The sequence below is a fragment of the Zalophus californianus genome, chromosome 4 (assembly GCF_009762305.2).
Source record: "Zalophus californianus isolate mZalCal1 chromosome 4, mZalCal1.pri.v2, whole genome shotgun sequence".
Taxonomy (NCBI): domain Eukaryota; kingdom Metazoa; phylum Chordata; class Mammalia; order Carnivora; family Otariidae; genus Zalophus; species Zalophus californianus.
This window is the reverse complement of record NC_045598.1, coordinates 99,824,405-99,839,879: the sequence shown is the minus strand read 5'-3', so window position 1 is coordinate 99,839,879 and position 15,475 is coordinate 99,824,405. Positions and strand designations below refer to the sequence as shown.

The 15,475-nt window shown below is 38.5% G+C and overlaps 1 protein-coding gene across 9 annotated transcripts in view; it reads left to right on the top strand.

Moving 5' to 3' along the window:
- Positions 1 to 1,858: 1,858 nt before the first annotated feature.
- The window catches only part of SPAG17 (sperm associated antigen 17), a 237,836-nt gene continuing 224,219 nt past the window's right edge, over positions 1,859 to 15,475 (top strand). For all 9 annotated transcript variants that reach the window (XR_003522719.2, XM_027609149.2, XM_027609136.2 and 6 more), the window contains exon 1: positions 1,859 to 1,994. Coding sequence is in view for 8 of the 9 variants with exons in the window: in XM_027609149.2 (XP_027464950.2) it covers positions 1,908 to 1,994 (87 nt within the window). In the remaining variant the exon portion in view is untranslated. The remainder of the gene's footprint in view (positions 1,995 to 15,475) is intronic.

The window sequence follows — 15,475 nt, the reverse complement described above, 5'->3', positions numbered from 1 at the left end:
TTTTTGTCTGTCAGCGATTCATCTTTATATCGAAACTGCAACCCAAAGACAGTTTTCATCTAATATGAAAGCAATGAATCATGGATCACTACATCAAAAACTAATGATGTATTTTATGGTGACTAACATAACATAACAAAATTAAATTAAATTAAAAAAAGAAAAGAAAATTTTAATGACGAACACAATTTTGGAGAAATTTCTATGATAATGGATCAGTGGCAGCCTACGTGGTTGCAATGGAGACCCTCGGGAAAATCTCTTTCTGGCATGATTCCTCTGGGCTCACTAGGCATCAGACATTTTATTCTCATGGCAAGAGAGGGCTTCGAGATAGGACTTGTGACTAGGCTACATGGATCTAGTCCCTCCCAGAAGATAAATACACATATTGCAGCAAGAAAGGAAAAGTCGATTTTTTTTGTAAATTTCCTATGAAAAGACTGTTTCTAGAAATTTTGCTTTCTCTTTAATAATCTGTATTAAAGAACTGGGGTGGGAGGGGAAATTTCCCTTTGTTGGTCCAAATTATGAATAGGACTTGAGAAGCTGTGGCATCTTTAACCCCCCCCCCCCATGAAGTAAGATAGTAGTGGCTGGATATCACCATGGCCCTCACACATAAATGTATTCCTCAAAGAAAGCAATAAAAAGCATTACAACACCTTACCCCGTAGAAGGTCAGCTGGCAGGTTGTGCTGAATGAAATTAAGCCGCAGGTCACATACGTCTCCTTAGCCATCCCTGGTCCATTAGGATTGTTGAAGCATCTCACCTCCCGGCAAGCGCAGGGTTCAGGCGAATAGTTAAACATTGCATTTTAGAGGTACTAAAAGCAAAACACCTTTGGTCGAGTTCTGCCCCTGTCTGTCCTTAAATCAGTCTTATTTATTTATAAAAAATAAATAAAGTAAGTCTAGTCCCCCAAAGGCGGGCATCTCTCAAATTGGCAGTCCTAAAACAGTTGTTGTAGAGGTTAATTGAGCGCACTGGATTTGGGAACCCTGACAATCCTGGATTCTAACCCTAGTGCCGTCACTCACACACCGTGGGACTTGCAAGAAGGTGGTTGTAAGAATTAAATGATAGAACTATGTGCAGGATATAGCCGTGATCATGAAACAGGAGCTGTTGTTATTACCATTACTATTATTACTGTCATTATTATTTGGGGGACTCTGACCACCATCTTTTAGGTAGTGGTGAGTGTTGGAGGGGAGGGGAAGAAAGACTACTTATCAGTGGAGGACGGTTTGAGAGAACTGGCGCTGATTAGGCAGAGAAAAAGACCTAGAAAGATCTTAATCACAACTACAGTTATACAAAGGATCTCCTGGAGAAGCGATCCCACTTGTTTAGGAAGTCCCTGGGAGGAGAACCCAAGACCGAAGCCAAGGAAGACGTTCAGGGAGATAAACTTGTACATAAGGAAGCAGTTGGGGCAGATTAGAATGGGTGAGAAAGTGACATGGGATGTCTCCTGAGGGAATCAGTTCTCCATTCGAGGTTGCCCAGGGTCGAAAAACTTTTGGTGTCGAAGTCATGGACGGAATTCCAGGGATTTTAAGTTTCTAGACAATGCCTCGGGCGGGAGAGGCTCCAAGTAGCAGCAGAGGGGCGAAGCGAAGCCGGCCTCGGCCTGACCTCTCCCATTTGCACAGTTGTACCGCTGGAAAATCCTAAAATGTAATCAGGGGGTCTGGGAGTCCCGCCTCGGGGTTGCCGCGGGCTGGGAAGCTCGGTTGCTATGGCGACGGAAGCCGTTGGCCTGTGGCTTCAGAGCAGGTTTGGGGGAGGGGAACCGAAGTCGTTCAGGAACTGGGCGGGGCTTCGGTTACTAAGGCAGCGGGGACGCTTAGTCCGGGCCTGAGCCCAGTCTAGACGCCAATGCTCCTCCCGTCCTTTGCATGGCACCCAAGAAAGAGAAAGGCGGGACTGCGAGCAACAGTTCAAAGATATGGGAACCCTCGCTCATCGGTGCACACTTCGATCAGGTGAGCCCGGAGCCCTGTAAGTCCTCCCTGACCCCGGCAGTGCCAAAGCCCCGCTAGAGTTACAGACGCCGCCGCCAGGCTCGCCCTCCCTTCCAGACCCCACCATCGCCCCTTCCGAAAACAGTTCTTGATTCCGTTCTCCCAAGCCCGGTCGTTCCTCCCACTAAACGACCCAGGGTCCCATCCGCGGAGAATGGGTGTTAAAGGAAGAAGGAAGGGGACACCGGGTGAATCAGTGCGATTTCAAAGGGTGGAGAAAGCTGAGTGATGGGGAACAGAGGTGTAGCTCTGACACCTCAGGATCCTTTTCAGTGAAGTCACCCAGATGGCACTCCAAAATTATACTGAAGTTGTCTTTATGAACTGTTCGCTTCCTCCTGACATCTCCTGAAGGACAGAAATCCTGTTGATTCATCCTTAGCCTGACGTTTAGTAGGGCTTCACTGAATGCTGTAGGAAAAGAGACGTGGAGTAGCTATCAACATATTTAATACAAGTGAGCCTTCTGCCTATAGGAAAAGATGAAATTCTTATGCAATGCCCTGATACCACGATATCAAACTTTTGATATATTTTGAAGGTACTGTAAGAGATCAGAGTACTGACAGATTGGCTGCTAGATGCATCCATAGGGTAGCAAAAAGGCACCAGGCGATCTATAACCCACCTGCCAGGTGACTTCAAATTGCACAGCATCCCCACCGGACTAGCTCCCCATCCCACTCACACACACCAACATTTAGTTCACTGGGGAGCCCAATAGCTCTGGTCACCTGTTGCTGGGAACCCACTTCTACATTTAGTTGTTTCTATCTAGTTCCAAGATAACATATGGATGGAGAAAGGTTGATTCTGGGAATTCCAGCCTGCCATTCCAATGTATGTTAAAAACTGGGAAAAAAATTTGTTTTCCTTTTCTGTGTGTGTGGACAGTGCACTAGAGAATCAGCACTTAAAGGAAAAACATATCCAAAGTCTTATTTGTCCTTATGTTCTACTGTACTTGTTTTTTCTCTAAGAACGGTAATTCTGTCTGATGTGGAATTCTACCTGATGAAGAATTTCATGAAAGTAGTTAAGATTCTGCTGATGCTGACATGACGTCATGGAATTTGGGGTTATTTCTATAACTTTAAGAATGAAGGATGTCAGCTCAGTAATTCTCGGTTACATTCTCAAATTCTGAAAGATGTTTTTCAAAATACTCTGTATAAGCACCCTCTCTTTTGCTTTTATAAATCAGCCCTAGCCAAAATAATTTTTTCTCCATTTGCTTTGAGATTGTGTAGGCCAAGTTTGGGCTTGAAGTGAAACTTTCTGCTTGAATTATAAACTGCTGAACAACAGAATTTGATGGAGGTGCTGACACTGCATTAGCTTTAGTGTGGCAAATATGAAGCTATAATTTTCCTAGCTGAATGGAAAACCTAAAGGAACTATTTTTCCTTACGGCTTGAAAACCTGAAATAATACTCAGCTTTCTCAGTTCTGCTCAAACAGTATCATTTCAATAAATCTTATATAGTAAAAGAAAGAATTTGAACTCACAGTAATATGTAGTCTTAACTACAAAGGCTGAACTTCTTCAGTTTGTTGAGTTCGTGTTTTTTAATAGTAGGGGAAGACAATGACCCTCCACCTCCTCTCGTATTTTTTTTTTTCTCAGTTTGATTTCTGGTCTGCTCCAAGAGGAAAATTCCTGGATTAACCCAGCAGTCCAATGCCCAGAGTCATGCCTTACCCACCAATGTAACAGACTCTGAATTTGGGTTAAAGATGACTAGAGAGGAGTGAATCCCTTATTCACGGGGTTTAGCAAAGTGCTTTGCACCTAGTGGGTACTCAAAAAATAGTTTTGCCTTGGCACCCAAAGTTGCTTTCTGTACAGTTGGTACTCAGGGAAATATTGTGTGCCAGTATGTATAGTTGTGTGTGTGTGTGTGTGTGTGTGTGTGTGTGTGTGTGTGTGTGTACTGGGGGTGAGAGAACGGGAAGTCTTTCAGTCTTCCATAAGCCAGTTTTTAGAATTAACTGATTAAAGAATCCACATCAGTAGTAATTTTGAACTCGTGTGTTCACATGGAGCTGCACTAGACTCGAAAGAGACCAACAAGTTTACAATTTGGTTTCAGTGAATCCACCTTGTATCAGTATTTTGGGCTGTCCTTTCAAGTTGGACTAATTGCTAATTTCTTAAAAGATTTTTATTTATTGATTTGTTTGTTTGTTTATTGAGAGAGAGAGAAAAGAATCTCAAGCAGACTCCATGCTGAGTGCAGAGCCCGGGGTGGGCCTCGATCTCACGACCCTGAGATCATGACCTGGGCCGAAACCAAGAATCGGACACTCAACGGACTGAGCCACCCAGACCCCCCCATTGCTAATTTTTTAGTACATTTTAGTTGGTTCTAAAATACAAAGTGATGGCAAATAATACAAAGCAGTAAATGACTAGATAGAGACTAGAAGTTAGGAAGACAAGTGTGTGCTGGGATTGTCAGGAAATGTTTTGTAAAATAACTTGCCTTTAGCTAGGCCCTAAAGAATGGGTAGAATTCGAGCAGGTAGAATGAAGGAGGATGATTATTTTGGGTAAGGAGGCCAATATATGCCTCAAATAAATCTGGGGCATTTATTTTTTTTTTTTCTTTTCTTTTTTTATTATTATGTTATGTTAATCACCATACATTACATCATTAGTTTTTGATGTAGTGTTCCAGGATTCATTGTTTGCGAATAACACCCAGTGCTCCATGCAGAACGTGCCCTCTTTAATACCCATCACCAGGCTAACCCATCCCCCAACCCCGTCCCGTCTAGAACCCTCAGTTTGTTTCTCAGAGTCCCTAATCTCTCAAGGTTCGTCTCCCCCTCTGATTCCATCCCTTTCATTCTTCCCCTCCTGCTATCTTCTTCTTTTTTTTAAACATATAATGTATTATTTGTTTCAGACGTACAGATGTGTGATTCATCAGTCTTACACAATTCACAGTGCTCACCATAGCACATACCCTCCCCAATGTCTATCACCCAGCCACCCCATCCCTCCCACCCCCCATCACTCCAGCAACCCTCAGTTTGTTTCCTGAGATTAAGAATTCCTCATATCAGTGAGGTCATGTGATACATGTCTTTCTCTGACTGACTTATTTCGCTTAGCATGATACCCTCCAGTTGCATCCATGTCGTTGCAAATGGCAAGTTTTCATTCCTTTGATGGCTGCATAATATTCCATTGTATATATCTACCACATCTTCTTTATCCATTCATCTGTTGATGGACATCTTGGCTCTTTCTGGGGCATTTAAATTGAGCAAGAGAGATGTAGATTAGATTGCTTCTAGTGTATATTACTCCTGAATTAATTCCACCAATCAAATAGTCATTTTCTAACTTTGCTATCTATGTATCAAAACACTTATCTTATTAATATACATGAAATATCACACCTCAAATTAGTTAAAAAGAAAATATTTAGGCACAATGACAATAAGAATATAAAAATACGTCTTAGGGGCGCCTGGGTGGCTCAGTTGGTTAAGCCTCTGCCTTTGGCTCAGGTCATGATCCCAGGGTCCTGGGATCAGTCCCACATCAGGCTCCCTGCTGGAAGCCTTCTCCCTTTCCCTCTGCTGCTCCCCCTGCTTGTGTTCTCTCTCTCTCTGTCTGACAAATAAATAAATTTTTAAAATTAAAATTAAATAAAATTAAAAAATAAAAATACATCTTAGTGTGAGCTTGTACGTGACATAGACATTATATTTATCATCTCCAGCAGCATTAGGGAGTTAAAGATGCTTTTAAATATAAATTAAAATCTTTTCATGCACCTGTCAAGGCAGCTTCTATTGGCCACAGCGAGAGGAAGAGGTGTTAACCTAAGCACCCGGTGACTGAAGGCGCTGTCTGGAGAAATCCTGGTCTAAGATATTTTTATTTCTATTTTAGGGGGGAATAAAATATAATAACATGAAATTTACCATTTCAACCATTTTTATTTTTTTATTTATTTTTTTAAAGATTTTATTTATTGGGGCGCCTGGGTGGCTCCGTCAGTTAAGTGTCTGCCTTTGGCTCAGGTCATGATCCCAGGGTCCTGGTATCGAACCCCACATTGGGCTCCCGGCTCAGCTCCCCACCACCCTGCTTATGCTCTCTTTCACTCTCTCTCTCTCTCTCTCTCAAATAATAAATAAAATCTCAAAAAATAAAATAAAATAAAGATTTTATTTATTTGTTTGAGAGAGAGAGAGAGAGAACACAAGTAGTCAGAGTGGTAGACACAGGGAGAGGTAGAAGCAGGCTCTTCGCTGAGCAGGGAGCCCGATGTGGACCTCGATCCCAGGACCCTGGGATCATGACCTGAGCCGAAGGCAAACACTTAACAGACTGAGCCACCCAGGCGCCCCAATTGTATATATTCTTTTGCCCATATATTTTTTTAAGATTTTATTTATTTATTTACTTATTTATTTGAGAGAGAGAGCGTGCACACGTGCATGCACGAGTGTGGGGGAGGGGCAGAAGGAGAGGGAGAAGCAGACTCCCCCACAAGCAGGGAACCCAATATGGGGCTCGATCCCATGACCCCAAGATCATGACCTAAACCAAAGTCAGACACTTACCTGACTGGGCCACCCAGGCGCTCCCTTTTGCCCATGTTTTTAATGGAGTTGTTGGTTTTTTTACTGTTGAACTGTAGAACTAATTTATATATTCTGGATATTAAACCTTTATGAGATGTATGATTTGCAAATATTTTCTTCTTTTCCACGGGTTTCCTCTTCACTCTGTTGACAGTGTCCTTTGATGACAAAGTTTTTAATTTCGACGATGTTCAATTTATCTAATTTTTCTTTTGTTGACTGTGTAATCGGTGTCATATCCAAGAAATCACTACCAAATCCAGTGTCATGAAGTTTTTCCTCTAAGATTGTTATGGTTTTAATCTTGAATTTAGATGTGTGGTCCATTTTGAGTTAATTTTTGTACGTGGTGTGAGGTAAGGGTCCAACTTAATAATTTTTTTGCATGGAATATCCAGTTTTCCCAGCACCACTTGTTGAAAAGGCTGTCCCTTCTCATGGAGAAAGGGTGGGACAAGGGAGAGTACAAGTACCACAAAATTTCCTACCATATCGAATGTGGCTTTTTCTCGATTGGGCATTCGCTTGGTTGCTTTAGATTTTTGACTGGCTTCAGAGCTCCTATAAAGTTATTTTAGTCAGTCTCTAGTTGTTCTTCTAATGTTTCCAGGGGGTACAGAGGGCACGTAACTGCCTAGTCTGCCGTTTTGTTGATATCACTGTGGTCTAAGAGAATTTGTAATCAATTCTGATCTTTCCATTTCTTCCGAGCCCATTATATGACAGATGATGCTGAGAAAGTGGAGATTAGTAGAAGCTTTGCTCATGACTATTTAGGAAAATTTTCCTCAATTATCCAAACAATGTAGCCATTCTCTCTAGGAGCTTACAGATTACACAAGGCCTGTCTCTGGGTAACGTCACATAGCTTCAAAATGACTGAGCTATATGTTTCAATCGGAATTTTGTGTTATGGTCAGAGCTTTTGTGTCAACACAGGGTAAAAGAACCTCACAATGTTTTCTATGGTAAGTGACAGCATGATAACACTATAGAAAATATTCAGAAGTCAGATACAAATTCTTTTTTTTTTTTTCTTTAAGATATTATGGACTTTTACAAACCATGAGAGGCTCTTAATCTCAGGGAACAAACTGAGGGTTGCTGGAGTGGTGGGGGTGGGAGGGATGGGGTGGCTGGGTGATGGGCATTGGGGAGAGTATGTGCTATGGTGAGCGCTGTGAACTGTGTAAGACTGATGAATCACAGACCTGTACCCCTGAAACAACTAATACATTATATGTTAATAAAAATTAATAATAATAAAAAAGAAGGTGAAAAAAAGATGATATGGACTTTTTTCTCAAATGTGTTCTTCACAATTCCAGGTTCCCCAAAAGTTTGTTCGGGTTGATTTAGATTTCTCACAGGCAGAGTTTTGGGGATTTTGTTAATTTTGTTAAATCCTTTCATATTTTCAGACTGTCTGAGGATAGTTATTTCTTTTCATTTGTTCCTGGTTTTAGGTCTCATTTTTATGTGTAGCAAAAAGGCAGCCATAACTCATGAGACCATCTTTAGGCATAGCAACTATTCCATTTGCTTACTGTGACTCACCACAAAAAAATTAAAAAAAAAAAAACAGCAAAAAAGTTTATGCAATCCACATACCCCTTAACCCAGTCAGCTTCGTTATTCTAATTCACTGATTTCATTTTGTAATTATGATTTTATGTCCCTAATACCCAACGTAAAGGACTAGACACTTGTTGTCATTTGCTTTACATTTATCACTAAGATTTTACTTCTTGATTACAAAGACACAAATTGCTGCTCTACATGGTAATGCCCTTCTTTACTATGCTTACTTAGAGGTGGAGACTCCCAGGGTATCTGGGCTAACCTGCCCCTTTTCACACTACTGACAATCTAAGCACATCAAGGTCTGGCTCTTAGACATGCAGTTCTTTATCTTCTCTCACTTTGGCTCTAGGCTTTATCTTATAACTCAGTACTTAGTTACAGAATGCCTTGAATTATGTGCTATGGATTCATGTTTTATAGAGCACAAGTATAATGTGAGTGACTAGCATGATTGTAGGCACAAGGTATCACACTCAAACCATATTAATGGAATTAATTCACTGATTTACTTTGAAACATGAAGAAATCTATATTGTGGAAACCAGGACAGTTAGTAGACTGTGGAGATGTGTTCTAAGAGAAAAGGAAGGGACAGAAAACATTTACATAAAAAAGCATCACAGCAGATACATAGTATGACTATGACAGTGCCTAGAAAACAACTATGCAATGATACAGTTTCACTTCTCAGATGTTTCATCTGCCAGCCAGGAGGCATTCAAGTGAAAGTTCTTCAGAACATTTAGCTAGTAGTCTCTCTTTACTGTACTTCAGTTGAGGAATAATATTTTTCTCTTATTAAATGTAGCTCAGTGACAATAGCTGAGATGTGCACGTTTGAAAAATAGTAATAGAGTTCCTTCGAGTCTTGGACAAAGTTTTTAATTCTTGTAAAGTTTTAATAAGGTGGATAAGGGTTCAAGATAGGTATTGCTGAAATGTTAATATCCCAAACCTGTTAAACAAAGTTATAAAACATGTAGATATTAAAATGATAATAAACTGAGTTTAAGTCAGTTTTTTCAGGGGGAAAATGTTCAATTAAATGAACTGCTTGAACCATTAGAAATATATTCTATCAAAAAGGGAAATACATTTTATTGGGCAGAATCCTTAAACAGTATTTGAGAGGCAGTGAAGGATTTTTCAACTTTTTTGATCTTAAACAGTGAGCTATTTCTCATGTTAATGTGTATTTAAGACTTACTGGAAATACTCATAATATGAGCTGAAGACTGATGTCTGGCAGCAAGCATATTTCTGAAATTGGGTTGGTTTTTATTACTATATTTTCTGAAATATGCTTTCATTGATATTTACAAAACAAATTGCCAGTTCACACAAAGGTTGTTTTAATAAAAGCCAATGAAAACAACTGAGTTGCTAGGAAGAATGTTAAGAGGGAAATGGACTTTTCATAACCTCACATTATAATTTCTCCTTTTTGAACAAAAATGTATTATTTGAATGAGTTTGGAACCAAAAGGAATTAGCATGTCAAAATATCTACCTAGATGTTATATGTGATCACTTTTATTGCAAATGAAAAATATTAAATGTAAGTAAAATATAAGTGTTGCCAATAAGAGTTTGGCAACCCTCTAGGAAAATGTTAGTTAAGAAATGGTGAATGTTGACCATGTTTCAGCTCTAGCCTTAGAAACTATCATGGGCTCCCAGTTACCTATGGGATAAAAACCAAGATGCTCTGCCTGGCTTTCACAGCCCTGCCTAATTTGGCCTTTCTCTGCCCATCCATCTTTTTCTCTCACTACTTCGGTTGAATGGTCTCCGTGGTATCCCCAGGCACATACTGACTATACCCATGCAGGTTCTTGGCCTGAAGACCATCTAACTCCTTCTCATTAAAATCCTCCTTCATAACTTCCAGAAAGGACCTCAAGTCACACAGTTCTGTCCCTCACTGACTTTTCTCCTTCTACTAAATTACTCCAGGGATTGTTATCTTTACTGCTATCCTACTTTGAGCTGTGGCCCAACAATTTCAGTGTCATCTACTATATCTACATTCTTTTTCAACACTGCAAATTCCTGGAAGGTAGCAAAAGGTTAACATGTTTAATTCCTTTCTTCCTGGTCACAGCACGTAAGAGTGATAAAGAAGTACATAGTGATCTTCAAGAAATACTTTTGAATTAAATACATTGAGTATATTATACTGTCTCAGCCTCCTGACAGCTCTAAGATTACTCCCAACCCATTGGTTAAAAGAACTTAAATTGAAGAAAATCTCAAAGCCTTAGTTTTTGCAACCATAAAACAGGGACAACGGTCATACCTCCCTTGCAGATATTAGATCAATTGTTAAAAGGATTTAAAGGCATCTAGCACATAGTATCTCAGACTTCACATGTCCAAACCCAAACCCCAGATTTTCCCCTTCAAACCTGCTCGTTACTTTCCCATTGAGTGGTCCCACCATTCACCCAGTGAGTCACTAGGGCCAAATATCTTGCATTCATAAGTTTTCTCCCCCTCTTATGCAACCCACAATTAACAATTAACTTTTAGTAAATCCTATTGGTTCTACCTTGGAAATGTATCTAAAATCTATCCTGTTGGTACCACCCCCACTGGTACATCCTAATCCAAGCCATCATCATCTCTTGCCTCAGCTACAAGTAGCTCAAGAGCTTCAGTACTTGGTCTCTTTCTCCCATTCTTGCTGACCTAGTCTTGTCACCATACAGACCCAGAGTGGTTCTTTTAATATGTAAGACATAGAGAAAAATCCAAATGTTCTACCATGTCCTTAAAAGACTCTGTGTGTGTGTGTGTATGTGTGTCCTCTGCCAACTACTTTGACTCGATTTCGAATTTTCTATGACTCACCCCTTCACTCAGTTCTGTGGTAACTACACTGGCCTTTTTGCTGATCTTCAGATCCATCAGAAAGCACATTGCCATCTTTGCCCTTGCTGTGCCCTCTGCCGAGAATGACCCCTCCCAAGATAAGCATGTGAGTCACTCCTTCCCTTCCTTCAGGATTCTGTTCAAATATCTCCTTCCCTGACCATCATGTATTTAAACTACACCATCACATTCCACCCACTTAACCCTAACTCTGTTCCTGAGCTTCTACTTTGCATATATTTCATTATTGTCTGTTTTCCTCCATGAAAACGTCAGCTCCACAAAGGCAGGGATTTATCCTGCCGACATACAGAGGGGTTCAAATAACACTGCAGAGTGGAGGAATAGTAGAGGCTCAGTAAGAAGGAGCTCCTAGTAATAATCGTATTACTATATTTACCGGAGTGGTATGAAAATCAAATAAAGTATCTGAAAGAATATGGAACATTATGTACCCCAATATAAATATTTATAAATATTATCTTATGATAACATAATTATTATTGTTTTTATTACTCTTTTATAAATTTTCATATGGATGTTTATACAAGTTCTTCAAATTCAGTATGTTCAAAACTGGTACTGTCCTGTTCATTGAAGTTAGAAACACCCTAGCACCTCTTCTTCTAATATCAAATTGGTCAGCAAGCACTATTACTATTACCTCTCTATTTCAGTTCCTTCTTTTTCACCCCTCATAACTTCCAACACTATTACAATAGCCTTCTAAACTTCCTTCTCGCCTGCCTTCATTCAGGGGTGAAAATTTAAAAATATGTTAACTCTCACAATTATATATAAATCAACATATAAATTTTAAAAATTAAAAATCACTTTTTATTCTCTATAAAAACTAAACTATGTGTACCTTATGAAACTTCTTGCCACATGGTATAATTTTTAGTACTTATCAGTCATCACATTTTTCTAATGATTTCAAAATCATTTGTTGGTTTTCAGAAGTGTTGGTACAGCCTTTGGTTGATGGGGTTCACGTCCTAAAATTTGCCTTCATCTGAGCCATGAGGTGACATGAACAATGTACATAGGCTCTTCCTATAACTTTCCTTTTACATTGGTAGTCATTATGTAATCTGTAGTTCTCTGTATATAGACAATGTCTCTTAATATCAACAATATCATTCATCATACTAAAATTAATCAATTATACTTTTGCACTTTTTATAATTCCAGCTTTTGAACTTCTAATTATTATGTTGAAATTTTTTTCTAGCCTTCATAATACTGTCTGGGTTTTTATATATTTAATTTCTTTATTATCAATTAAGTTACAAAACCATCATGGACTATCATATTTAATCAGTTGCCTTAATTTTATAAGTTTTTGATCACCCTATACATAATGTAGCTAAAGTTTAGGATTAAATAAATTGAAAGAGGTTATTAATTCATCATACTTTTCATTTTTGTCATAAAATAATAAACCCATTTCTGTGTAATTTATTAGACAATATAATAGTTTTTCTCTTATAATAATTTCGTTTTGTTTCAGATTGTACCCTTTGTTCATTTGTTTCTCTGTATCTTCTGCTTCTTTATAATTTACTTTATTACTTTTATATGGGCACCATATTTTCATTTGTCTCTTATAAAGCTAAAGAACGTATTGAAATTTCTAGTAGAATATTTCATTAAAACCAAATCCCTAAGAGTTAATTGCACTTTTCAAATGTTTAAATACTCCCACTTCATGATTTACATTAAACAAACACAAAGGCTTGGCATGATTTCGTCTCAGTGGTTGCAGCTCTAGCTCTATGGATTGCCCATTGGGGTCCTAGTATTTCTCTAATGTCCAATCCTGAACTCTCTTCAGATATAGTATTTAATTATCTCTGGTGTTTGTTTAATATATGGTAATATATAGAAAATTCACAAAGAAGATACTAATACTGATTTATTTGGTATGCATCTTTTATTGCATCAGCTGAATATATTGAATGTATTGAGCTGGGATGAAAACAAAACATCTGGAACTTTCTTCGAAATTGTGGACTGAAACGCCAGACGTTCTCCATGTTACCACTCTGGCACTGTTTTCATGTGACTACTTCTCAGTGAAACCATTTTTCTTGGTATCCACTGAAATAGTTTGAGGCATCACAGATACTTTCTCATCTTGCACCAGCAGATCGACAAAAAAATATCTAACCACCTTTAGCATCTTGAATTTTGTATATTAGGTACTATCAGAACCCTTTTACATGAAACTCTTAAAGCTCTATCGATAGTGATTAAAATTTTACTGGTTTGATTTCTATGTTTTCCAAAAGGTTCCTTTATCATTTCAGTAGATAACTTTGCCACAGTCAGGCTACATTGCTGTGATATACCCATACTAATTATTTTTCTAATTTCGCCTAAGTATTTCATGTCTCAAAACATTCGCTTATGTTTAACTACATAATAGATTGTTAAAAGTTCTGATGATATGTTTAAAAATGCTTTGTAATTACCTATTGACACACTTTGATTAAAAAAATTTTTATTTTAAGCTCATTAGTGCACGAAACTAACTTCCTGTGTTCTTTAAATTTTCCTTCATTAATGATTGCATATTTTTCTCATTGAATCATGACCTTTAACAAAACATGATAGGCAGTTTGGTTTTAAAAAGCGTCTCACCTGTTCAACTTTTAACACCATAACCTTTGAGCTCTATTTCCATCCAACATTTATATCACTTGTAATAATACGATAATCAGATTTTTATGTTGAAAGAACCAAGTTGTTTTCATTTTAGAAATACAAACATTTTTAATGTCGTAATGATTTTTACACAGTATTAGAACATGCCTCAGGCTGTGGTGATTACTGTTTTCTTCTTTGATCTCAGGAAAATCCAGAATATTTACCTGTTCATGATACTTAAAATTTTGGAAACATATCCAGGCTTTGAAGTTTCTTTATTGTGGATTTCCACTTAAAATATTTATCATGAATGTATATGTTATATCAAAAACTACACACAGAGAATTGCATTGCACTATAATCAAAATAAAAGTAAAAATGGGGGCACCTGGGTGGCTGTCAGTTGAGTGTCCGACTCTTGATCTCAGCTCAGGTCTTGATCTCAGGGTTGTGAGTTCAAGCCCCACATTGGGCATAGAGCCTACTTAAAAAAAATAATAAAAATTTTAAAAAATTAAAAATTAAAAAATAAAAATAAAAGTAAAAACTAAACGAGTCAGAAGCAATAGTTTGAGCTTGAGGGTGATGATTAACTGGGATCCTCTGGAAGCCCAGAATGCTTACTAAAGGCTGTGCAATGTAGCCTTGCTGTCTACCGTGACACAGCCCAGATCCACAGACCCTGCTGCAGAAGTTCCCTTGATGTCACAATGTCAGCAAGCCCAGTTATCAATGATCATAGCAACATCTTGTAATGAGCAGTTTGTACTAAGAGTTTATTAGATTTTGCATTCTTAATTTTACCACTTAGCACAGTTACTTTTATTCTATCTACCAACCAGCATGCATTCCAGTTCAACCAGCAGGTTGGCACATCTGTGTGTGTTCAGTGACTATTGGCACCACCTCCTCTTCTCCCCTCTGTGTACCCTTTGCGGACTCCTGGGTTGTCCTTTTGTAATACCAATATGACCGTGTCACTTCCTGCTTCAGTCTCAATTACTTACTGGCCCTTCTTAATCTTCCTAGCTCTAGTCCAGCTTCATCTACCCTCCCCTATCCAGACTCCCTGTCATTCCTGACAACTAGATAACTCACACCTGCTGGGTAATTTTGTGCTTTCATACACATAGGATTTTTTGTTTTACCCTTCCTTCCCCTACATCACTTGTTGAGCTTCTTCTCTTTCTTAAAATCACAATTCAAATGTGCTTCCTCCATGCAACTATCCCTGACTTCCCATTCCCACATTCAATTCACCATGTTTCCATGGTTCTTATTAATACCATGATGATGGTACTTACCATGTTATCAGAGTTATTTTTTTGGATTTTATTTAAATTCAAGTTAGTTAATGTACTAGTATTATTAGTTTCAGGGGTTGAATTTAGTGATTCATCATTTGCATATAACACCTAGTGTTCATTCCATCAGGTGCCCTCCTTAATGTCCACCACCCAGTTACCCCATTCACCCCACCCACCTCCCCTCCAGCAACCTTCTTTTGTTTCCTAGAGTTAAGAGTCTTTTACGTTTTATCTCCCCCTCTGTTTCCATCTTATTTTATTTCTCCTTCCCTTCCCCTCATCTGCTTTGTTTCTTAAATTTCACATATGAGTGAGATCATATGGTATTTGTCTTTCTCTGACTGACTTATTTCATTTAGCATAATACTCTCTAGTTCCATCCATGTCATTGCAAATGGCAAAATTTCATTCTTTTTT